The 26,157-nt window shown below is 38.0% G+C and overlaps 1 protein-coding gene across 32 annotated transcripts in view; it reads right to left on the reverse strand.

The window, feature by feature from the left end:
- CELF4 (CUGBP Elav-like family member 4) overlaps window positions 1–26,157 on the reverse strand; it is a 670,482-nt gene that overhangs the window by 569,316 nt on the left and 75,009 nt on the right. For all 32 annotated transcript variants that reach the window (XM_062512653.1, XM_062512652.1, XM_062512635.1 and 29 more), the window contains exon 2: window positions 9,573–9,655. In XM_062512653.1, coding sequence (XP_062368637.1) covers window positions 9,573–9,655 — 83 coding nt within the window. The remainder of the gene's footprint in view (window positions 1–9,572; window positions 9,656–26,157) is intronic.

Below are 26,157 nucleotides of genomic sequence, written 5' to 3' on the forward strand. Positions count from 1 at the left end.
CTCATACACAATAAGCCTCATAAGTTCAAGAGACATCAGGTTTAGGACAAGTCAACTCTGCAATCTGTATACATGTGGCATCACAAAATATGGAAATGTTCAGTAAGCTGAGTCTCTCCTTTTGTCTGGAGAAAATACATGCTCTCCCAGGCAGAAGTAGTTGGGAAGCATGGTGTTCCACCTCAGCAGCTGTAATTTCAAGTCATTTCACCAAGCAGGCACTATGGGAACACAGGGTAATGTTTCCAGCAAATCTACGAAGGAGATAAGAGATGGCAAGGACAGACATGCAGGATGAGATGGGATGTAGGAGAAAAGGAGAAAATTATGCTTTGCCAGACAGCAGACATTAGCGTGACTTCATTGAGAAAGGACACTACAAAATAACCTAAAAGACAGAAACAACACCTCAAATGTTTACCAAGGAAGATCTTAACAATAAGCTAGCTATAAATAAAAAGACCAAGAAAAACCGATTCCAGTTTTACCACCTTGAAAACAAAGTGCTCTTCCACTGATCAAAGCTGTAAATGAAATCAGAAACTCACACCAGCATGTCTTATCAGTTACATATTTACCGTGCAAAGTCAATATAGTAGCATAGAAATTACTGAGCCATTCTAAGAACAAGAGAAAAATAAATTTTCTCCATCTGTTTGAAGGAACAACCTGAGCTTGGAATGGATTAGTTATAGCTGGACAAAGCTTGCTCTGCCAAAACCTGCCTACAAAGCCAGTGATCAAAACACTCATTTTTTGCAACATGTCAAAAAAAATATTCACTAGAAAGTAGCAGAGGAATTCAGGATTATATTTTACCATACCTAAGGGGAAAGTAAGGGAACAACTTCATTCTAGCACCATAGGATTCATTTGGTGCTGCAAATGAATGCATAGCAAGGTCAAAATATGTTAAAGAAATCAAAGAAATTTGAAGGCACATGTTTTTACAAAAGAATTGTATTTTAACAATTTTTTTTTTTAAGGAGTGACATGGTGGGAAGGGAAGGGGGGAAAAATAGTATGGGACAGAAGATATAAGAAGTTCCCATTAAAGAGAAAAATGGGAAATGCACATTTCTTCTTTGAAAAATAGGTTAGGCTTAATTCTGTCCTTGTACTTACAGAAACTAATCAGAGAGATTCGACATTGCTGGGAACCTGCCAAGTGCAGCAGCTCATACATGCAGTGCCACCGTAAGTCTCTCACTGCAGCTACTCAACAGAGCAAAATCACTTCAGATACCTGCTTGTTTCTACTGATAGTGCAATCTCATGGTCAGTCACTCCCCAGCAGTCTCTCCCTGCCAGAGACAGAGAGCAGCAGGAGGCAAACATGGGAGCTAAATGGGTTGCATCATGTCAGGTCCTATCAGAAGTTATCCAGAAGTGGAGAGATGGGACAGTTTCTGCCACTTCCAAAAGCATTCCAGCTCAGATAGGTCTTTAAAAGGTGTCCTTAACTGAAAGAACAATTTTAAGTTTAATGCACGAATCATGCTCTTAGATTATTTAATTCAGGAAACACAGTTTTTTGTTTTTTCTTTTTTTAAAGGATCTGCAACCAGTGGATGGATTTCACATGGTAAGGTTGGCAGGTTGACTACTCTGCAACGGAAATGTTTTCAACAAGCATAGATGTTCTTAACCTACATAGCATAAGTAGAGCTAACAGAAATAATGTTTCAGGCAAGATTCAAGTCCCTACTATAGAACTGCCCGCCCACAATTGCAGTCGTGGAATTACAGTTACTCTACAGCATTCAAGTCCATGTTTTCATGTTTTCATTGCTATTATATATGCTATTTAAATTAAATTAGATCAAGACAGAGTTGTGTGTGTTTCAAAGAAAATGTTTTTGGTGGCAGACATACACATCTGATTCATCACTCTCGTGCCTGGTTTTCAAATTTTGTATTTAAAAAAAGAAATAAAAAAATAAGTTATTTTATTGTCACTGAGTACCTGAAGAATTTTAAGGGATGTGTACACTGCATGAAAAATGTCAGGCAGACAGCTCACACCAGTGAAGGCTATGAGTAGTATAGCTGGTAAAGCTGTAGTATAGGTGGGCATATCACCCTAGGGAGAAATCCAAATTACATAATTATTGGGGATCTTCTAAGTGCTTTACTAGAAGCTTACAGTGGCCTTGCAGATCACAGCCAGACTTTGTAGTGTAAATGTGGGAAGTGGGTGTTTATGGAAAGGTTAGGCTATGAACAATGACTCCTGGGCTAGGTAATGTCACTCATTATCACCATATGACTGAAAAAATTAAAAAGTGAAGAATACCTGTTCTATTCCTCTGCCTCTCTGTCACTGGGAATGTGGGATGAGGAACGAAGGTTTACTGCTTGCAAGTTATTCCTGGGTGTATCCCATTATTGCTAAATCAGTAGGGTGATGCAACTGGCAATCCAACGCCAGTGTCTATTAGTTAACCCTGGCATTAGTAATAGTTAACACTGTTGAAACACCAGGACACCAACTATCTTTAATTCTTACATTTTGGGGCTGGGACTTCTCTCTAGCTAAATGGTTGTGGGTGCTATTGAAGGGCCCAGCAGGTGTCAGGGATGCTCAGTGTTTTGTGAGATCATATATTCATGCAAAGATTCTTGGTAAAAATATGTTTCCCCATTTAGAGCTATGGTACTTTTCACGATGACATCATTTCAGCAGTGACAAATATAGCTGAGTCTGCTCTTTCCTACGCCATATAAATCCCTTGACCTCAATCAGATCATTGCTGATTTACACTTGTGTAAATGAAGTCAGAATCCAGCCCATGGTATTCACAAATGTAGGCCAGAGTAAGCATTACTCACAGACAAGAGACAACCCTTCAGAGGAAGGAAAAAAGATCATTTTCATGCAAATATCCTTAATAATAAGGAACAAGAGTTAGAAATAAGAGTATGAATGAAATGCAATCAAGAACTGCTCTGAGATCAGATTTGCTTCTAACTTTATGATGCTGCATCAGCGGCTCTTAGAACAGCTTAAGCCCAAAATTTGACCTACCTGAAACTTGTTATATATAATTTTTCATCAGGGATCTGTGAGCAAACTCAGTCCCTAGGCTTGGCTTTGAAGGTAGCTGGAGGTGCTCAGCTACTTGCAGAGACTGAAAAAATTTGATTGCTGTGTTCTATGAAAATGGAATCTTCTTCTTTTTCTTTTTTTTTTTTCCCTGATATCCAGCTTTGCCCTCAAATCGTTACATATTATCTATTTATTTATGCATAAACAGTGGCATTATGGTTTGGAGAATAGGGGTCCTTTGATGGGAAGGAAGCTTGACTAGCCTATGGGAATTTACTGCTATGCATGTAAATGAGGACATACATACAAATATGCAGAACAGACAAGTGAAAATATACAGCATCTCTTTAAAATGAAATACTTTGATTGCTCCAATCACAAGAAGTTGTAAAACTACCCTGAAGAATTAACAGCCTCAGTACATGCTAACTACATCCATCATAAATTCGTCTTTAGTTTCTGTTATCATATCACTGTCTCTTGGGACCCCCAGTCCTGTCATCATTTGCCCTTTATAATTTATTCAGCTTGTACTTGCCTGAATCCTTTCTACTTATCATTCATCTTTACAGTTGTACATAAAATTAGATTGATCCTCCTATGGCAGACACGTCAGAGAGAAAAGTTGTCATTGAATAAGACATAAAGCAAATGAAGGTCCAGCAACAGCTTTTGTTGAATAACTTGGAAATCATCCTCTGGGATCCAAAAGTTGTCAAATTCAAAATACAAGACTATGCTACCTTTATATTTGTTTTTTTTTCACATCATTTTTCAATTGCCACCAAATCTCAGGCACAACTGGGAAGCCCTTGCCCCATTTTGCATCTCAGGCTGAGCGTGGTTAGCCACCACAAAGGTGATGAAAACACCAGTCTCAGCTGAGATAACAGTGTGCATCCCACACAAAGCTCTTTGGACTGGGTAGCAGAGAGGGAGTTTACTTTGTATTCTAGAGGCTGCCTTATAGGGATACCAAAGCCAATCTTTAACTAGTGAAATGGAACTTTAATGTTTACCAAGCAGATAGGACCCAGGTGTTTCATCTTATCTGGTGAACAGAACAGCACTGTCAAACTACAGGGGTTTTTAGCAAATGGAAAGTGCATACAGCTTCCTCTTACTCTCCCCTGCCCTGCTTTATCCAAAGAATGATCCAAAACTATTTCTACTTGCTGGTCACTCAGAAGCAGGAAACAAGGGGTAAAAAAATTATATATATCACTTTAAGCATTACATTAATATACAGAGATTTTAAAAGGAGAATATCTGGACAATTTCTGAAGGACTGTTTTTTTGGTGTTTTTGTTTTTGTTTTGTTTTGTTTTTTCTATCATTTTGTTTTCTGGGGGTTTTTTTTTGGTTTTTTTTTTTTTTTTCCCAAGTCTCTTACCTCAAATCTGGTTTAATTCCTTTTCATCTTCATTTTTAACTTCAGAAAACAGACATGTTTCTCCCAAGGGAACAATTAAATGTGTTTTCTTTCAAAATCTAAAGGGCATGGTGAGCAGGCTGTGTGTTCAGCAGGCTACTTTAATCAATGGAACCCATCCAGCCTACCATTGCTGACCAAATTGCAATTTACATCAGTAGAGAAAAACTTCTGGAATGGGAAGTTGTGGGAATATAATACCATTTTTGGCACAACACAGCATGCAGGGTGATATGTGGTTTAATGGTTTTCTAACAAGCTTTTGGAAAAAGCTTTGAAACATAAAAAAAGAGAAAAAAAAAGACAATAAGACAGTAAAATTTCAAGGTCTGCTTAAACAGTGAAATCCATGCTATATTTGCAGGACTTCTGAAGTCTACATGACGCTTATGTGTAATTTAAGCTTTATTACAAGGATTTAAGAGAGGCCAGACTTTGAAAGGTACCCCTCCCTCCTCTCCCTTATGCTCAGGTGTCTTTCCTCACTTATACATAAAAGTTTAAGTCAGGTAAGACCAGCAATATTGGAAAAAAAAATTTATTAAAACCATTAAACAAACAAACAAAAAATCAAAAACCCAAAACAAAACAAGAAAAACCCCAACAAAAGAACAGCAAAACAACTCAGAAAAAGACAGAAGGAAAACCAAACTGTGGGCAACTATAGTTAGATGGGGGAGGGGAATTATTTCTTTAAAAAATAGGTTAATATGAGTTTTATGAGCTCACCTGTCTTCTAATGTTAAAGATGCATATTTTTATGTATAATGAATAAAACAGAATGCATTTTTTCTAGATGGCAAGAAAAGACAAAGAATATCAGAACAGTTAGGGAGAAAACTAATTATGTTACACACTGAGAAATTTAGCATACCAGCAGTACCACTGTCTCTTTCAAGAGGAATAGATACAGTAAGAAAACCCAGCCTATTTCCCAGACTGAACAAGCCCTGCAGATTGCTGAGGTTAACAGTTTCGTACATGCTTAATTTCATAGTTATTCTTTGCAAGTCTTACAGGAAGGTTTTAACATTATGCAAAGAGACAGTGCCTCCAACCAAGTATACATGGACTGTTCTCTCCCGTTGCCTGAGAGAGCTACAAAGAGCTAGGGAAAGAAAAATGCTGCTGTGCTTATCATACAAGAGCTCAGTTTATTTGTGCTATAAATAAAAGTAGATCTTGATAGCGTAATTACATTTCTCAGAATTATCCTCTGCCATTCACTTGAGAAAGAAAAAAGAAAGGGGAGAAAAAGTTCACTTCACTATAATTTGTAATCAAAATTACTACACTTAGAACATAATTTTATTTCCCCGATTTCATTTCCTGTGGAGCTTTGTGGGGCAAATAGATAATATTATACAAAATTTGCAGGCAGATAATTCTCCCATATGTTACACTGTCATTGTCTGGATCACTTTCTCCCCCTCGCCTCGCTTTCCTCAGGACCATGGCCTGTGGTTTTGATATTGCATTTTATCATTGTGGGATATATCAGCCGCAGAAATCCCAGAGGTGTATCAACTTTTACTTTCTCTAATTTCCCTCTCCTTCTCCCCCAAATTACTCTCCCTTGCCTTAATTCGCTTTCTACAACACAAGTTTAAAAAGAAAAAAAAAAAAAAGGTGTTTTCCCACTATGAAGGATTAGCACAGATTATGGTGAACAGTGTTAATTATAGGTGAGGAAAAAGAATAGTGCATCTCTCCAATCTGTTCTTGATTTCCCCCGTGTCTGTCTGTCTGGTAATAAGCCTCCTTTAATCTGGCAGTCCCCTTGGTGAAATCAGCGCCATGGACAGCAATATTGATTGCTTCTGAGAAACCATCACAGCTGCTCAACCAAATTACCTTTGATATGTGACCTTTAATGTAATTACTGCAACATCAAAGCATTTCTATAAATTATTAAAGAACTAATATACTTCATCATCCAGCCACTCTATTATATATAAAATAAACAATCTCAAGTAAACACTAGAATTTGAATTGTCCAACAATCACAAAGTGCTCTTTGCACATACATACACACTGTGCTACATTAACCTTCCATTTTAGGCAAAATAATTTCAAACTGTCCAAAAGAACCTAATTTACTCATTCAGATGAAGAAGATCCAACTGATAATTTTATGTTTTACATTCCACTGAAGTTGCTTCAAAATATCTATCAGGATTCCTTCCCACCCAAAACCAAAGTGCCATGAAGACTTTATTAATCAACACATACCTGCTTGGAAGTCTTTTGATTATTCCACAAGATGAGTTTATGTCCCACATATAACATAGAAATACGTGAAACATATTTCTGTCATCTTACAAAGTGCATCCAGAAAGTAATTACTGTAAAATATGTGCATGTAGCCACTCCACTAAAAACAAAGTGATACATAGCTGAAAGGCAAGGCTTCTGAATCTGGACAAAACCTCCTCATGCCTCAACATTTCCATACATTACCATTCATGTGCATATTATTAAAAATTACTCAGTACTGTGGTTTTTAATACAAAGAATGCAAACAGCAATATTGCAAGAGCAAAGAAGTGTACAGTTTACTGGGGAATGAGAAAGAATGGCTTAGTCTAGTATTATTTATTTTTTCCTGTACCATGCCTGTTAATTGTTTTTGATGCCTTCTCAGTCATGTTCTTTGTGTCACAGACAGTGGAATGTCAAGAGAAAATGTTATGTATGTCTCATTTGTGAACTTATGTGAATAAGGAATTAGACCCCCGACCTTAAAAGTGCCTCTTATTTTATGGTGATGAACTATGGTTGATGTTTTTGGTGCATGTTATCAAGAACAGTCAGGTAAGTCATAAATAATACTCTGCTACTCAGATAGGAACCATAAAACAGTATCCAGGCATGATACTTTATCAAGAGACAAGACTGGTTTCCTTAAATAAGCTACGGTGACATCATTCAGAGGATGAGTTCAGAAACTTGGCAGAAAGCTGCATGAAGAGGGTTTTCTGGTGGAAAGTGAACCTTTATCCTGTGACAAATAGAACTGGAAATGAAAGGGAAAGGAAAATCAGTGTTCAGAACTCTAAGAAACCTGTTTGCTCTTTTAGATAGAGGATTCACTGTTCCCTGTTCAATGAGATTCTGATGTGTCTCCTGAAAGTGTATAAAAAAATCAACAACAACAACAACAACAAACAACAACAACAAAAGCCTTCTAGGGCAGTCTGGCCAGTATGTAGTATATGTAACAGAAATTACACAAACCAAGGAGGAAATTGTTTCCTTGTAGTCTAGAATCAATCAGTACAGCTATTGAAGGAAGTTTTGATCCTAAAGCAAAAGATGGTTGAATTTTTTCACTGTCCAAGAAAACAGTTTTGACTTTAAGACTTTTGTGATTTGAAGTGTCTAACACAGAGACTGAGATTCAGAACTGTGAACAGACAAAGAACTTAGGAAAAAAACAAATTCTAAATCACCACTTGCCCTCCCTCTTCAATACCTGAGTCCTCAATTTCACTGACAAAGTATTCTTGAAGGTATTATCATCATACAATTTCAGGAATGGATTTTAAACTCATAGAGAGGATATAGTTCCACATGTAAGTGAATGATCTGGCTCTTAATGACAAGAGCAGTCTCAGCAAAAAATCTGTAATGTCAATTAGTCTTTTTGAAATACACAACACCCTATTAATCCCATCTCTAGTTTTGATAAATACATATTTTATTTGAAGAAAATTTTATTTTAGAAAATTTCAGTTAAAATGTTACCTGAGACATCCTTATTCAACATATTCTTTATTATTATTATTTTTTTAATCCAGTTTTATCATTCAGGAAAGAGAGAAGGAAAAGGAAAACATCATTGGAAGAGGGAGGAGGAATACAAACTTAACCCCTCCCCCAAGACTGAAGTTACTTTCAATCTGCTGCTGAGGAGTTTCTAGAAAAAAAAATACTTCAGAGGGAGCTGTCAGCTGACAGAAATATTTTTAGGCAATGAAGTATGTATATATTTGCATAAGGTATGGCCTTTTAAGCAAAGATAGATGTAGATGAGCAAGTGCGTGGGCATCTCCAAACTGGCAAGGTGGCTTAGAGATAGGTAAATAGACCCAGGATGATGGAAACAAGCAGAGCAGAATCAACACTTTCCTCAGAACACAGAGCAAGGGATGTGTCTTAGATCTGGTGGAAAGGTAGGTTATAACTACACAGGAATCAATCATTCAACACTAGCGAATAAAGACAGACTTTTGATAGATTTTCTCTCAGTTTAGATGCAACCTGGAACCCTCAGAAGCCCACTCCTAGTTATGTGATCACTGGCTCCTGGTCATTGTGAAACCAACCCCATTCCGGCTACAGGAGCGCTTGGCTGTTCCCAATCCACGTGCTCTGGCTGAATCTAAATAGTCTCTTTCCCTCCCCCGGGCAACCACTTAACTAGAAACCCAGCCCAGCAGGGCAGGTCTTCCCCACATAATGCTGATTCTATTTTTAGTTCTGCTTGTGTTGTCTGAACCTTAGATCTTGCTCATGTGAATAATTTTCCTCATTATCTCGTGCACGTCTTTCCTCTCTCTCTCTTTTCTCCTTGTCTCACCGCCTTTCCAATCTGCTACAGCTGCTTGAATACTAAAGTAACTGAGTCAAACCACTTTGTCATCAGGAATATGTTTTCATTCTGTGATAACTCAATAATGTGATCTGTTTCTTGATTTCTTGCTGCCAAACTGTGCTACAGAGAAGAAAAGTAGTGCGAGGAAGCACCTGGTGAGGACTTCTAACCTTTCACTGTAGTGGTCAGAATCCTAAAGCAGTTTCTCAGCTGAGTAAGGCTGGTAGAATCCACTCCACAAATAGCTGATTACTGTTTTACTGACTCCCAATAAAGTCAAAAAAGCTTTTAGTTTTGTGCATGGAAACCATTTGGATGGGTTGGTGGTATCTTGATTTTATTAGCACAATGCAAATAATGAATCATCCAAACAAATGGAGATTTTGTGCTTCCAAATCTAAGATGAGAACACCATATGAAACCTGGTTTAGAGAAAAACAAACAAACAAACAAAAAAAAAAATACGAGAGAAAAACTTTTCAGTCTGGACTCACCCCCGGCAGAGTCTTCTGTTCATGCAGTGCGCTCTGGGCCTTTAGAGCAGACTCCCTTTCGCAGTATGTTAGGAAGGCACAGCCTGCAGAGAGAAAGAAATCCTCAGTAACAGCACTATTTCAGAGAAGATACTTCTGAAATTGAGGCATAGAACAAACCACTTTCCTGTCATCATCCCATTCCCAGTAAATCAATCATAAAATTCTCTCCTTAGTGTGTCAGTAGTATGATTCAAGAAATGAAGTTATCATAGCTTCCTCGGAACCCCGGTGGAAAGTGAGCAACAGTGTACCTGTGAGTGTTTATTTTTCCTTCAACACATGTTTAAGTGTCAGCTACAGAAGGCGATACAGGATTAGGGATCTCAAAGGCTCCACATGATGGCAAGATGGGACATGAGGTCCCACTCCTGCTCCAGTAGCAGCACAGGGAACAAGCCCCTTGCTGCCATGTGCTGAAAGGTCTCATGCCTTTCTTTTGTACCAAGTACTTTTAGAAAAGGTCAGACAAGGACTTGGAACTTCCTACTGCAGAGGAAAAATTCTATTGTTTAGCCTGACCCGCACCAGAAACTCCTTGCTCTTTTTGCATCACACCAGAAAGCCACCACCCTGCACTGGCTGCTGCAAGGACTCACTGGCTTCCAGTCACAAATATAATCATGCCAAAGCCCAAACAATCACTTCAAAACATCCCTGACCCACAGATAACTGAACTTCGGAGATAAACCAATGGGTTACATCTTTGATTCTTCCAAAGATTAATTTATCAACTACAAAGCCTAAAGCCCTGTCAAAGTAGAACCCTGCTGCGGCTTCATTCCCCACCTCTATGCTTCCCTTCTGGTAAAACTGGTTGATGTTGCAATATCTTACTCCAGTTGTGTGTCTGATGTGATCAAATTATTTCTTCTCACTGCAATATACTGAAAACCTGCCAGTTCCTGCAGCAAAAAAAAAGTGCTTGTTATGCAGAAGACATTTTCTCTAAAATTACTACAGAATATTTCCACCTCCTTGAAATGGAGGTATCATATCTTTCAAGTTTCAGGAAGCATGCACCTCAAACTGAGAATGTCTTTCAAGAGCAGCACAAGTATAGAGAGCCTACCAAAGAAACAAACAAGTCCATAACCTCATCTTGACCCTCCTGCCCTCTCCTCAAGAATATATAAAGTATGTAACAGGTGAGCAAACAGTAAACTTATTTTCAGCTTTGATTGTTACTGTGAGCATTTTCTCTGTGCAATATTCACTGTTTATTCCAGATTGTTTCCTGAGATAATATTACTGAAGGAATACACAATTTTACATGCTTTTAATAGATTAGTACATACAAGAAAATATTTTTTCTATAAATTTGCATGCCTTTTCCTCAAAGATTGTCCTGTGGAAGTCACCCTACTCCTCTCACAATGAGGCTATGATATGGCATGAAAAAGAAGAAAAAGAACTTTTTTTCCCCCTATTTCTTATCCTGTATTACTTTCTGCAGGTATGTTACTTTCTGTCTCTTCAAGCCAATCACATTTATTATGTCTCAATAATTGAGATTCAGACACAGAAAGTGACAATCTAAAAAGGAGACAGAACATCATCAAAAGTTTGTGTACTTGGAATTATTTTGATTTGTTCCCCTCTAACTTTAAATGAATGAGTTTTCAGTTAGTCTTTCTCCATCAAAGAAAAGCAAGAAATTGTGGCAGAGAGTAGAGCTTGCAGATGTAATGGATTGAAAAAGATTCTTAAAAGTCACCAATAGCCTTATAATCAAGTGGGAAACTATACTTAAATTTAATTTCAGTGTAAAATCACAAGCTGAGAGCTCTCTGTTTGCTAGACACAATAAGAAAATCTCCCTTTAAGCAGCAAACGTGGAGCAGCTGATACAGTCTAATTAGCCACATCATAGCAAACTGTTATAGAGATAAACTGTGCAGTGTAAAGCTCTTACAGCATAACTATATTTTTCTCTTCATTGTGATTGCCATGATGACAGTTTAGGGTAACAATGTTCTGCAGCTCCTATGGTACCATGACTGTAATTCAGGCCAAGTTAGCAGAAGAAAACTCTTCTCTGAAGGTGGAAATTTTCTGCCCAAGATCTACCCCGTGTGTGTGTGGAGGCAAGTTCTCACCAGGGAGAAACCTCCATTTAATTGTCTCCAAACCTGTTGTCAAAAGTGATGGAAACACCAAACTCCTCAAAACGGTACTCAGAATGCATCCAATTATCACCAGTACAACAAACATACTGTTATGGACTAAAAGACTTTGAAATTGAAAAGAAGTCTGCTTCTCATATGATTACACTAAAACCCCTCCTACTTTCCAGAGATAAAATGATTGCTCTGTGGAAGTGTTCCTTTTTCCCTTTTCATTCATATATCATGCATGCAAATTACAATCTATCCCACACATGTTGGGTAAAAAGTAATATCTTTATGAAAATAATGTCTTGTTTATTTTAAGTAAGACTTGGTTGCTTAGAGACAGTAAGAAGTTCCATCCCACCAGTGGCCAAATGAAATAAAGTAGAGATTAATGTTCATAACAGGTCTCAGACCTGAACTTGAAAAGGATAGTTTATGGGGAACTTTTGTCTTCCCTTTCCTTACCATGGGATTTCTCTGTAAAACACATATGCAGCATTAGCCATCAGCTAAAATAGTATTTTTCAAAAACATGAGGCCTCTTATAAAACAATACCTATCTATTATTCCATTCTGCAATAATTTCTATATTTCATCGCCTTGTGTATTAGGATGAAAGACAATATTCTTTCTTGAACCACCCTGCCCACCTACCTGAAACAACAAAATTGATCTCTACTTTGTACTGTGAAGTTTAATGGAATGAGAAATGAAAAACCTCTTTCATGTGTTACTTTTCCCAGGCTACCTCTTTCAATGTGCCTCCATATGACCTCTCCAAAGGGCTCTTCCTTCCTGGAGAATGTTGTTTAGAAAGCACAACACTAGACCCTCAGGGTGACACTATGGAATACAACACCCTAAACAACTGACTCTTGAAATAATGTCATATGGAGCAGCTATGTTTGGTTTCTTTCCACAGAAAAGAAAATTAGGGGGAAAAAATGTTTTGTTTTGGTATATATTTTTCTTCTTTTCATTTTGATTTCCCAGATGGAGCACAATTTCAGAACAATCAATTTTCCCTGCTGAACCTCATGATTGCATACAGAACCACTTATTTCACTGGGGGAAAAAAGAAGGTTTTTCATAGTAAACTCCTAAGTAGCTCAACTTAACTACTCACTTGACATCAGCTGTTTGGTCAGGGTGTGAATATGACTTCTGGGTGAAACGCTTCATATTCCATTACAAAACATTTGCACCAACCATCCCCTTTGAATTGTCCATGCTGAGAAGTATAACGAGCACCTCAACATATCTCTTAAGTAAGGATAGTGTGAAATCAATGCATTATCTCTGTGCTCCACTTCTATGGGAGGTAATGACTCAGTCAGTAGAGTGCTTGTGAATTATATTGGAATTTAAACAAAAAATTCTAATTGACTAATTACTGATAATGAAGGGCTCAGTCCAAACTGTTCCTAATTTCAATTTATTTTTTCTCAAATATACCATTTATTCCAGACACATGTCAATCAGCAAAAAAAAATGCTTTTTTTAGATTGTGTGTTTCCAGCTGTTCATTTGCTAGCAATGGACAGCTTTTTTGACAAGCACATAAACATCTGGAAATTCCCACCTGCCAATTAACTCTGAACCTATTGATCTACAGTCTCTTGGAAGCATGAGGGCATAGGAAGTTGTCTCCTGGGAAACAAGATTGTTAAAGAGATGGTGAGAAACCATCAAAACAAAAGCATGAGATAGAAAAGAAATTATGAAAGTTCTATTTTAATTTTATCTCCAGAGAATTTAGTAGTGTAAATAATAATTGCACGAGATACAGGTGGATAATATTTGTGGTAATGACAACTTCATTGTAAGTTTCCAGAAGATTTCGCACAATTCTAGGAGGGAAAACTGTCAGGAGACACACTATGAACTGAACAGAATAATTCTGAAAACTGAGAGCAAGTCACACAGCCTGAGTTGAAAAAGGCAAAGGCAGCGCCTGGGAGAACGGACAATAACCCCATTTAGCAGAAGATCCAGTTTGAGACTATCTAAGGAACCTCAAAATGCACAGGTTCATGGAACCTGATGAAATGAATCCATGGGTCCAGAGGGAACTGGCAGGTGACGTGGTTAAACCACTGTCCATCATATTTGGGAGATCAGCAAATTACCCACTGATTGGAAAAGAGGAAGAAAATCCCTATTTTTAAAAGTGAAACTAGAAACACCCAGGGAACTATAGGCTACATTGGATAAGACTATGGAGCAGAGCCTCCTGGATAACATGGTATTTGGAAAATAAGGATGTGCTTAGTGATAGTCAGCGTGGCTTCACAAGTGGCAAATTGTACCTGGTAAATTCATGGGCCTTCTACAACAACACTGTAGCACTGGCGGAAAAGAGGAAAGCAGCTGACACCATCTACCTGGATTTGTGCAAAATATTTTATACTTCCTCACAAAACATCCTTGTCTCTAAAATGGAGAAAAATTTATTTCAGGGATGGGCCAGTGGAATTGACTGAATAGCCACACTCAAAGTGTTGCTGCCAATGGCTCAATGTCCAAGTGGAGAGCAATGGCAAGTGATGATCCTGTTCCTCATGATGTGGTATTTGAACTGGTGCTGTTCTACATCTTTGCTGGCAATATGGACACTGGGTTTCAGCACACCTTCAACAGGTTTTCCTTGAAACAGAAACTTGGTTAGTGGAGCAGTCAACACCCTGGAGGGAAGGGACTCCAGAAGTCAACACTCTGCCATCCAGAGGGATCTTGAGAGGTTTGAGAGGTGGTCCTATGGAAACCTTTTGAAGTTCAACAAGACCAAGTGCAAAGTCTTTTATCCATTTTGGGACAAACCCAAGCACAAATACAGACTGAGCAGAGAATGCACTGAGAGAAGCCCTGCCAAGAAGGACTTGGGGCAATGCACATTGATAACCCAGAAAGCCAACAATGTCCTGGGCTGCAAAAAAAGAAATGTGCCCATCAGGTTGAGGGAGGTGATTTTTCTCTCTAGTCCACCCTTGTGAGAATGCACTTGGAGTACTGCTTTCACTTCTGGAGCCACACCCTTATGAAGGACATGGAACTGTTGGAGAGAGTCCAGAGGAGTACACAAAGATGATCAGAGGGCATGGGGCGCCTCTTTTGTAAAAATAAGTTGAGAGAGTTGAGTTTGTTCGGCTTGAAGAAAAGAAAGCTCTGGGGCCATCTAACTTAAAGAGCTTCAAGACAGCTGGAAAGGGACTTTTTACAAGGCCAAGAAGTAATACAAAAAGGGGAAAGATAGCTTAAAACTTGAAGGGGGTAGATTTAGATCAGACATTAGGAAGAAATTTTTTACTGTGAAGGTGATGAGGCACTGTAACAGGTTGTCCAAGGAATTTGTGGATGATTCATCCTTGGAAATGTTCAAGGCCAGGTTGGATAAAGCTTTGTGCCTTGTTCTAGCAGAGGGTGGACTTGTCCAAGGCAAGGGAGCTGGAACAAAGTGGTGAAATTACATTGATGATTTGAACCTTAATCCATTGCCTCTCTTGGAAGAATTCTTGGCTCAGATGCTCACCACAGCCATGATAATCCAGAAGAGTTAGGATAACCCTAGGCATTGAGAAGGCTGTCTTGAGTCATCTAAGACAATTTTTAATTCACAAACTATAGTGTATGCACTCAACCAGTTATCACAGCTTGGCTGACAGGTGATAACTTCTGAAACTACAGCCCTTCCAATACTTGTGAGTGTAACTAAAATCAGACTCATTGCCCAAAAAAAGATAAAACTTCCAGAAGGCTGTCAGGTTTTTTGTTGTTTTTTTCTTCTTTGAGTCAAATACCTTCTTGTTTTTAGTTACAAATACATTAGTTACAGTGAGGATTTCCTTAATTTTCCTTCCTGTGTTATGTTTGAATTTTGCACAGCACATGAACTAGTGAACAAGAAGAAAGAACATAGATGAGCTCATAGTGTCTACCTCTCCCCCTACCATTTTAGTGTACCTCACACCCTAAAACCCCAAAGCAGAGAAATTAAGGGTTTTGCTCCAGAAGATTTCTGTGGACTTTCAGAAAGCAAATGCAATCCGAGCACATATCTCCAAGATCCTCAAGCTGTGTACTGAAAATGGAGGAGGCTAGTGATTCTGCACACCTTGCATCACAGGCTAGTGGTCATGCTCCAAGTCTAAAAGAGTTGCAGTCTTCTAGAGGAGCTGGTTTGAAACCAAAAATTTCACATCACTGGGAAAAAAAAAAAAAAAACAAAAAAGGAACTCTCAACTGGTCACAGGTCTGAGCATCTCATTTAGTGATGCCTCAATTTCTCCGTGCCTTAATCGCCTTTGAAAAATTAGACCAGGATATATGAGTTATCTGTGGTGGACCAGAGATCTGTGCCCCATTTTCCAGACTCCAGGTTTGTGTTTAAGAGAGCTCCTTCTCTGAAAATAGAGAAGTTCATTGCTTCAAAATTCAGAGATCTATTATATGGAGAATGATCATGATACTTAAGAAAACTCTTGCCTTAGAATCAACATCTCAGGTTACATCTCCCAGCTAGGATTTCAAAGTGAAAAAGAAATCTTTTTTTTCACTTTAGCTATCCTAGCTCTACATGTCTGGTTTTGAAACAATTCTCATTTGCTCTGCCTACAGTGGACTGCCCAATGTTTAATCACTTGAGGGTTTCAGAGATTGAGCTAAATTTTCTTGAGGGAGACACAATCAATAAAGACTTTTGGAACTGGAAATGTTTTATCCAATTTCTTCATCTGTTTCTCTCTGAGTGATTAACTACCTTCTGACAAAAGTTAACATCTTTGCTGGTAAAGAACATTCACTTGGCTAGAACTTTCTTTTCTCCATCTCCCCTGCTGCACAGCAACTGAACACTAAATGCTTAGAGAAAAAGATAGGAATAAAAATCTTCCCAGATATCAGCTTCCCTGTCAATTATATTGCAAGGCAGATTAACATCCGAAATGCCCTGCTGTGTGGAATGCTAATTTTCTTTTTCCTCTTATGCTATTTTCCATTAACTATTATGATGCTGTAATATTCCTGCTATAGATAACTTGATAGGGTTCTCTGTGTTTAAAGCATACAAAATACCCACTCATATACATACATGAACCAATTCTAAAAAACAAATTAGAGGCTGAATCTGCAAATACAGAAGTAAATCATATTTACAGAATATTAGCTCACTTAAAATGCATTTATGATAGTTCAAAATGAGACATTGGTATGCACAGTCCAAATCAGAGTCAGTCCTCAGTGCAAACTGTGTTTCATTATATTTATAGTGTCCAGGCAGACAGCAGAGACTTGAGCATCTCTTGGTATGTGTGTTTCAACAACACAAACAATGGTTTTGTTCTGATTTTTGATAGCAAGTAGTTTCTTTAATGAAAACATCAGTTTTTAAAAGTCAGAATTTCTCATAGAAACATTTTAATGAAATAGTTCACCAAGATCTCAACTCCATGATTCCATTCCTGACAAGATCCTACAGAAAGAGTAATTTATTTTAGAACAGCCAGTAGAGTGGACACTAATCTGGATCAGGCAAACAGGGTATCTCTTGAATGCAGAGCTTTGACACAGAAGAGTACATTGTCACTGGCAGAGCCCCAAGGCTTCATGTTTTTTCTTAAGTAACACCACAGTTTCCTTGTCTGTACACCACTGCAAAATTGAAAGACTTTTGATCTGTCAAACTTTTTTCCCAGGATGGGGGAACAGTTTCTGGCTCTGATTCACACATATATGTTGTTTTGTTGGGTTTTTTTGTTTTTATTTCCTGTGGTCTTGAAAGTTCCTTGAAAAGTTGCTTTGAACAATCCTTTGCTGACTGATACACTCAAAACAAGGTGGACAATGAACCATTGATTTGACCTAATATGTACCAGGTCCTGTTCTCTCATAACTGCCAGTATTTCAGCTTTAAATTTAATCCTGAAATTTCTGAGATAATTTTGATCATCACAGACAAGTCAACAGAAGATTCACTTCTCAGGTTTCTGCAATTCTTACTATCCAGAATATCTTCTTCTCAGTACAGGCGTCTAATTTCCATACACAAAAGAAATGGTCAATGAATAGGCTCTCAATTAAAGAAATCAGAATGTAGATTACTGGTTAAAATAGTTGTCTACCACAGAGAGTACTGATGTGCCTAAGGCCTGGAAATATTTAATGCTTTGAGTTACAATAGAAAACATAATTTTTAACAGACCAGCCTCACATAAATTTCTCATTTGTTGCCTAATAGATATGGACTCCACGTTGTAAGGAGAGGCGTATGCCTTCAGACCCTGTTAATCAATCAATTATAGCGTGCTTTTAAACTAAAGAAAAATAATAGTCAAGTAGTTTTCTGGACCAAGCAGCAGTGCTCCCAGTGTTTCAGAAATCTGTCATTGATGAAAAAGTCATGAACAAACTCTGGCGATCACTCATGTGAGAATGAGAATAAGAAGATTCCAGCTTGTACTTCATAATGATGCATCAAGTTTAAAATCCTAATCATCTCTAATCTTGACTCCAACCTACCTGTTACTTCAAAGTAAGTAAGTAAAGTAATTACTTCAACCTACCTATTACTTTCAAAGATAGTCCAGCATAATTATGTTACCCACTTTACATTGCAGCCTCAGTTCTTGTTTGCAGGGAAATGATAAAAAAAAAAAAAAAAAACTATAGAAGCTGGGGAGTTTTGTGTCTTGTGGTTCACTAGCTAAAGTAATGAGAATATAATCCTACTGTTGAAACAGTAACACTGTTCTGAATTCAGAATGTTATGGGTTAAACCTCCTTAGACTACATGCAATAATTAGACTCTGTACCTGCTGTTCTGGGTCCTGCCTTTTGAGTTCTTTCTATTGTTAGCAGCATATGAATAACTCAGTGGATTTTCTAAAACATTTAGCTCCTTCAGAAACTTTTCCTCTTCTTCATTTTGTTTTGATTTTTGGATTCACTTCTTTTGGAAAGACTTCTTAAAGTATGCTCAACTGTTCTCCAGAGGTTAAGTTACTGTTAAACAACAATCACTTTGAATGCCTTGAATCTTAGCAAAATTAAGCTAAAGCAAAGCCATCTCTAAACTAATTAGACTGCTCTCCTACTTACAGATTTGTCCAAGGCTTTCTTTTCTGCACCTATATAGAATGGGTTTGATTTGGTTTTATTTTCTTTTTTTTTTCCTTTTTTGGTTTTTTTTTTTTTTTTTTTTTGCTGCTCATTATCTTTCACAAGGGCAAGGAGCAGAGATTTCTTGGAAAATAGCATCAGGTCTATGTGTAGGAAATGTATTTGTATTTTTTTTTGCATAAGAAAAGTTGTTATTTTCACCCTTAAAAAATGTCAGGGCCATGCAGCAAACATCTTGTTGATAGCATCATCAAATGATTAGTTATTTATGTTTTTGTCTCAGAAGCATGTAAGTAGCTTGTTCTAAATACAGACTTGTATGCTCTTTAAACAACCTCACATTCTTTATTCTCTTAGACAGGGCACAAGTGTCAATATAGATTTCTGACATTTCCAGCTCAAGGTTGGAAGAAAAAGGCACTAAAAAGCTTCAGAAAAGAGCTATTATTAGACAACAACTAGCCCATTCAGAAACAAACTATTGTAATTATCTCTGTAGAGTTATTGCCCTTACTAAGTTTGCCAGCCGACATTTTTCTGATTCAGGAAATTTAAATTCAAAGTAGAACCTTAAAATACCTCTCAAAATCAACGTTATTACTCATAGTGAGTTTTTCTCCACACCACATATGCAAGAACTGTAAACTGGGCACCATCAGAAACTGTCTGCTAAGTTCCACACAGTTTTGTTAAGTTTGAATTCAGGGTAGTGTATCTGAAGCCACCTAAGGATTTGTATATTACAGAAGCAAACCCAAACCCACAGAGAATGTATTTCCTCATTCCAGCTGATATAGAAATGAAAATCTTTAAGCAGCAGCTGCTCCTACAAGACGATCACCCTGAGACTAGAAGTCTCCAGAAACTTATAAGAGTCACAATATGAGCCAGAGAAAACTCTACAATACCAGCTGGCTTCATGAGATTTCTGGAGACAAATTTCAGCTGTCAGAACAATTAACATCCAAGCTCCCATAACCAGATGCTGTTTTCCATATGTTTTGACTTTGAATAGCTTCTTCTATCCTCTAAGACATGTTGGAAGCAAATAAGTATTGTCTCTTATCACCTATTTCCTTCTCTTTATCCTTCTTTCTCAATTTGGCTTGTTCTTTAAGTATAGGTAGGAGAATGGTATGAAGTAGGATCGAGTTATTCCGCAAGATTCCAGGGATGAAGTAATCTTCTTAATCAACAAACATCTATCTCCTTAGGGCTGAGAACCATGAGACATAGTCTCTGTGTGTGCATGAGAGTGAAAGAGAGGTGAAATTAGGTGCTCTGGGAGCATGGCTGGAGAAAGATGAAGAGGACTTCTCAAAGGCCCTATCAATTAGTTATAACACAATGGAAGAGAGTTTTGTCTGAAGGGCAAGGGCCTCCACTGCCTCTCTGGCATAAAGCTCTGAGTTGAGCTCTGCGCTGTCTTTGCAAGGAACAAGCTTCCTTTAAGAACCTGGCTCATGCATAAGTAACTTAGGAATCTAGACAAGGCAACCAGAGACCGAATGAAGATTTCACCACCTGTACAAAGCCACACAAAATTTGTAGTAAAGGTCAAGCTTGAACCCAAAATCTCCCAAGATCCTACCTAGAACTATGAACACGTATCAGTCTGGTTTTTTTTGAACATAGGCACACTCCTTTGCAGACTAACAAATACATTACATCACCAATAGATTTTCTCAAAATGGTAACCTGGGAAAACACTATTGCCCCTTGTATCCAGGTGCATTTTCCCATCCACTACTGTGGGACAAAGATCCTGGGTAACAAGTTTAAAACAAACCGTGTGAATTTAAACCTAAGACTTCAGATTTTTACAAAAGGTATAAGGATGTAATCTTTGAAGTTAAAAAGAAACAGTGAATTTAATTAAAACAAGATCTGTGCAATTTACAAGCTTCAGTGCACTAAGTTTAAAAAGGGCTCTTGTCAGGCTGAAGTAAAGGAGATACAATTTCCTGACACAAAGAGAACAGAAGGAAAAGTGTGTAGTAATCAACTACCAGAGACATATTTTGATCACATGTTTTGTTGATCAACTTAAAAATTAGTGAACTATTAGTACATAGTAAATTGTTTCAATTGAACATTTAAAACACCTTATAGCAGATTTTTCTTTGCTTTGAGAACTGAACTCGTCTTAGATGATGAACAGTATAGACCACAAAACACTGAGGGCTGGCAGGAGGACCGTGCATGATAAATGTCAGCTGCAGAAGAACTATCTAGCAAAGCAGAAGTTCTGATATTAAATTTAAACAGCACAGCAAAGAAGATTTCACACATCAAGAGGAATGGAGAATAAGTTGCAACAGGTCCTAGAGGGTGCTGAGCCCCTTAATAGTGTGGTCAGTCATCTGAATCTCATCTGGGGAGGATTAGCCATGCCTAGATCCTTGCAGGTAAAGAATAATCACAGAGGCAAGCACTCAACAGGACAAATGAAGCTGAAAGGCAGTAATGTCAAAAGACATTTTCAGATGACAGTGGACAGTATCACATACAATAGTGTGTATGTCTCTTCCAGATCAAACACCTCCTTCCTTTGGTGTCAATAGAAAACCTACATCTAAAATCATCCTGTCAGCTCTAATCACCTAAAAGTGTTCAGAAACACATGGAAGGAAAAAAATGGAAAAGATGAATTTTGGAGAGATGAGTAATAGAAATTCATAATGGACTGGGAATACTGACTTACGAGAGAAGATTAACTGAATGTGTATGACTTGGGTAAATGATGACTTGGGGATAGATGATAACGGGCTGCAGATCTTGAAGGTATAAGCACGAAGATTTGAGGAAAGTTCTTCAGGGTGATACCAGGGAACAATAACTGGAGGTAACAAGAATTTCAACATTTGAACACTTAGCCTGAACTTTTGGAATGCCTCCTAACTGTTCAGGATATTGGTGTTTGTTCATCCCACTCAAACTGGCTTTTGCATCTAAACAACCTGTTAGTCTGGAATATAATTAATTTAATTTTTATTGGCATTTATTTACATTAGTGTAGTGCATGACCACATAATCTTAGGTTTTCCAGATCATACAAGTTCAAGGCCAATTGAAATAATATCATAGAGTATGATTGAGGGGTGTCTACGTCTGTGTGCGTTGGAGGTAGGAGAAAAGGTGAAGAGGCAAAAGGCAGAAGAGTTAAATCAACATGGAAGGGCAGAGGGTGCTTCTTAGTGCAGACTTTTAACTCAGTAATTTTCCAGCACCTTTCTTTGTCACTGTTCCATCTGACTATTCTGTAAGGTCTTTTCTTCTTAATCTGCTGCAAGGAATAAGGAGAGAGGAATTTTTGCAATGCTGGAAGAGAATCACATCCACAGATTCTTAAGCCATTTAGGACAATTGCAAGCTATAAGATGGAAGTTTATGACCCCACAGAAGGTAAAAGTAAACATTACTAACTGTCTCTCCCAGTCATTAGACCAAATCAGTCCTTCATGGAACTTTTATTACTTAAGTGTCTTGAAACCATAAACAAAAGCTAATACTGATCCAAAAGCAAATGCATTCAGAAGGCCTCCACTTTCCCCCTTCTTCCTATTTCTAACTTCAATGATTCTCTCCACAAGTTTAACATATTGTCTAACACAAGAAAAAGAGAATTTTTAAAGAAAACAGTTTCAATAGCCTTTCTTGGTAAAAATAAATCAGTATATCAACTGACTATGATAAAATTTGCATTAAAACACCATTACATCCATGGTCAGCTGGGCAATTGCCAGTAATTTTCAAGGGGTTGGATGGAGCTGAGCAGCCATCCAGTCACCAAATTTTTCCTGAGTGGTTTTGTTTATTTATTTATTTATTATTAATAAAAATTAATTTAGGGGAAAAAAAGTGAGAATCAATCACACACACTGATGCACAGATGCACACACACAATCTTTTATTTTTTTCTATTTTTTTAAAAAATAAAAGTTTAATATGACACCTTGCTTAGTATTTTAGTATAGATTGAGAAGTTCTATGCCAGAAATGAACAGAAAGGCATGTCTGTACTAACACAGTACCAGCAAATAGTTCTCAGTGGGGAAGTATTCAAACTGTAGAGTGGTCTCCTCAAAAGAGACTGTTGGAAGCCATTTTGACCAAGACATTAAAAGAGAGATGAAAGAAACTTTCTAGGCTACCTCATGAATACAGTGACCTACCAAAATTTTCCGTGTTACCAGTCAATGAATCAGTAGATAGTGAATGCCTGAAAGAAGACACACATCAAAGACATGGTTGCATTTTATTTATTTATTTATTTATTTCTATCAGGAAAGCTAAAAATAGTGAGCCAGCTGCTGAGTGTCTCTGGGAGGCTAAAACTCACTGGAGAATCCCTGCTGATGTCAGAAAGCAGGAGAGTAGGGTTTAATGAGTTTAAAAATCCCAAAGAACAGCTACAGTTGCCTTCAAAAGTAGTGGACTAGAACATTATATAAGGATGATGGTACCAGATGAGACAAAGTCCACCTTTTTCAATATCCTCACTCCAGTGGTGGTTACAAGCAGAGGCCCTGGAAAGATTATAAGCAGATGATGTGCATCATGCCTCCTCTGGGTATTCTTCTAGGGTTTCAGCCTTGTGGCTCAGAGACTTCTAGTCCAAATGTGATCTCTGCATACTCAGTAATCACTTGATGAAACCAAACCTCTCATTTTCTACAGCCATTTACTATGTTTTAATATTTCTTTTTGTGTTGGTTTTGTTTTTTCTTCCTGTAAACAGATTTAAGGGTGCTTGACTTATTGTTTTGTGGGTTTTCTTATCATTTATAGTAAGTAAGTTTTTTAGGAAAAGTAGTAGACCCCTGGCTAGTAAGCTTCAGTCTTAAAAGCGTTCATTATAATTGTCTGCTTCCAGAACTACCTGTAATCTACTTTATGGAGCAGTCCAAAAGGTGAATCTAGAGGTTATATATTTACACGTGTCTTGCAGGGCTGCCAGTATGTTACCAACCCATTTACAGACACAAATATTTAAGATTCAAGTACAGCAGCTGGCAGAAGCTTTGAGTTGTAGCATTTCTCAAATATTTTGATTCTTGTAAAACAATGTTGCTCAATGGGGAACTAATTTATCACAGAATTTCTTCTCCAATCTACCTCTGCTGATAAACCAAATTTCTCATGATAATATGTTCTACATGATAATGGGAATGCTAAATAATATTTCTCCAACCCCCAGGAAAAAAAAGAAAGAAAGAAACCTTACATACACTCCTTTCACCCCTTCCCCACCCTCCCTTGGACAATGACTATAAAATCTCTGCAAGGCCCTTATATTCTCAGAAGCACAAATACAAGATATTGAGGTAATTTTTTTTAATGGAAATTAGAAGCCAGGAAACAGCAGAATTTAAATTGCCTCTATAGCAAAACTATGTTAATATATGTATGCGTTATAGAAGATGTCAGTTATATGATTGCACGCTTTTTTTCCATTCCTTGTACTTTTGTTTCTCTCACTGAACTGTCTTTGTTCCACTCTTGTACAGATCCTAGCAGGTCAGCATCCTTGTCAAAATAAATCCATGCAGCTACTTTTTCCAGTATAACTGAAGCAATTCTCCATCTGAATTGAAACGTATGATATGATCATCATATGATTTAATTGCAAGAGATTAGGTTTATCAGGATATGCAGAATGTTATGTTATAGCTAAGGCAGCAGGAATTCTTACCTTGAGACAGGGACAAAAGTGGCAAAACCAGAATCTTCTTACCCAGCTATTATTAAGTAGCAAAGGTGCTGGATATCTCTGTAAGGCCCATATCTCCCTCCCAACCCTTGACATGCATATGACACTTCTTCACACAATTCAGACTCTGAAGGTGCTGTGCTTTGTTTCTTCCCTCTCCTCTCTCTACAAAAGGATTTCAGAGTTGCTTCTCAGCAAGATGCATGCCGTAAGACTTCCATGCCCAAAGATGATGAGGACATATTTGGTAGATGCATGCTGCAGTTTGAAGTTGCCTTACCAAACTAAACAGATAAAATTTAGCATCGACAGCTCATGAAGTTCAACATCACGGTATGTTAACATTTGATGACTCATGGTCAGGTCTGTCCAGCTGCTGAAAAACCCTCCTTGGTGACAATCTGCTGACATGCTGGACTAGCTAATGGCTGTGTTACTCTACCTCTCATCTTTGCCTTACGTGGAGTACAGCCAGGTATCCACAAAGTCTTTCATCCACTCTGCATTTCCATGTCTAAGATTTTCACAGTTTTTGAGCGGGTGCCCTGCAGCCATATCACTGCCCCTTTGGCTATGATTCATTCAAAGTCATGGAACTTTGTGTCCTCAGAACTCCATTTAGGAGGGCTTTACTTGCAGCTCACGTAGCACGCCAGGAAGGACTACATGACACTGGTCTTTCCCCTTGCACATGGTTCTGTACTGTGAATTGTGAATTCACACATTGTGAATGGAAGAGCGAAAGCAGAGCTGTTTTCAGCTGCTGTTTGATCTGGTTTTGGTCAGTATTCAAGATTCATTTAGGTCTTCACAAATTTGGAGACTGCTTGGAAAGCTGCTGGTCATCTAGTGGGCTTTGTGTGAAAGGATGTGACACTTCGAAATGCACATCCAAGGGTGTCCCTGTTCCAAACTGTTTGCTTAAGGTTTGATTATATCTCTTTCTTCATGTGCAAAAAGGAAAGGACAGTGGCTTAATCTCAGTGTGTTGCTCTAATGTTGTTTCCAGTAGTCAAAACAAAGTATGCATTAAGAAGGACGTTCAAAAATCAAGGGAAAAGGTGCCATTGCCATTAAAAAGGCTACTGGGAAGGCTTAGCATAAAGAGGGGTACCATTCCCCACACCTGTATTCCAAAAGGCAGAATGCAAAACCTGGAACCAGAGAGATATTACCAAATTCCCGTATTCTTCAGGAAATAAGAACTTGGTCTGTCTGGCTGGCAAAATGGCAAAAAAGCTCCACATAGATAGGATTGCTAGCTACATCCCCACAGTAAATATCAAGGAGAAAAGAAGCATTTAAAATAAAGGACAATGTTGCACAAGGACAAATAAGTATAAATTGACCATGAATAAATTTGATTTGGGAATTAGAAAAAGGTTTCTAACCATCAGAGGAGCGATGCTCTGGAACTGCTTTCCAACAAGGATAGTGAGAGCAAACGACCTAATTAGTTTAAAGATGAGGCTCGATAAACTTATGAAATGGATTATGTGATGTGGTTGTCTGCAATGGTAGGCAACAGATCCTGATGAGCCAGAATTTCCCACCAGTCCTGTGTTCCAGGCTTCATTCTGTCAACCTAAATCCTCCTCTGCAGTGC

This window comes from Cinclus cinclus, chromosome Z (genome assembly GCF_963662255.1).
Source record: "Cinclus cinclus chromosome Z, bCinCin1.1, whole genome shotgun sequence".
Lineage (NCBI taxonomy): Eukaryota > Metazoa > Chordata > Aves > Passeriformes > Cinclidae > Cinclus > Cinclus cinclus.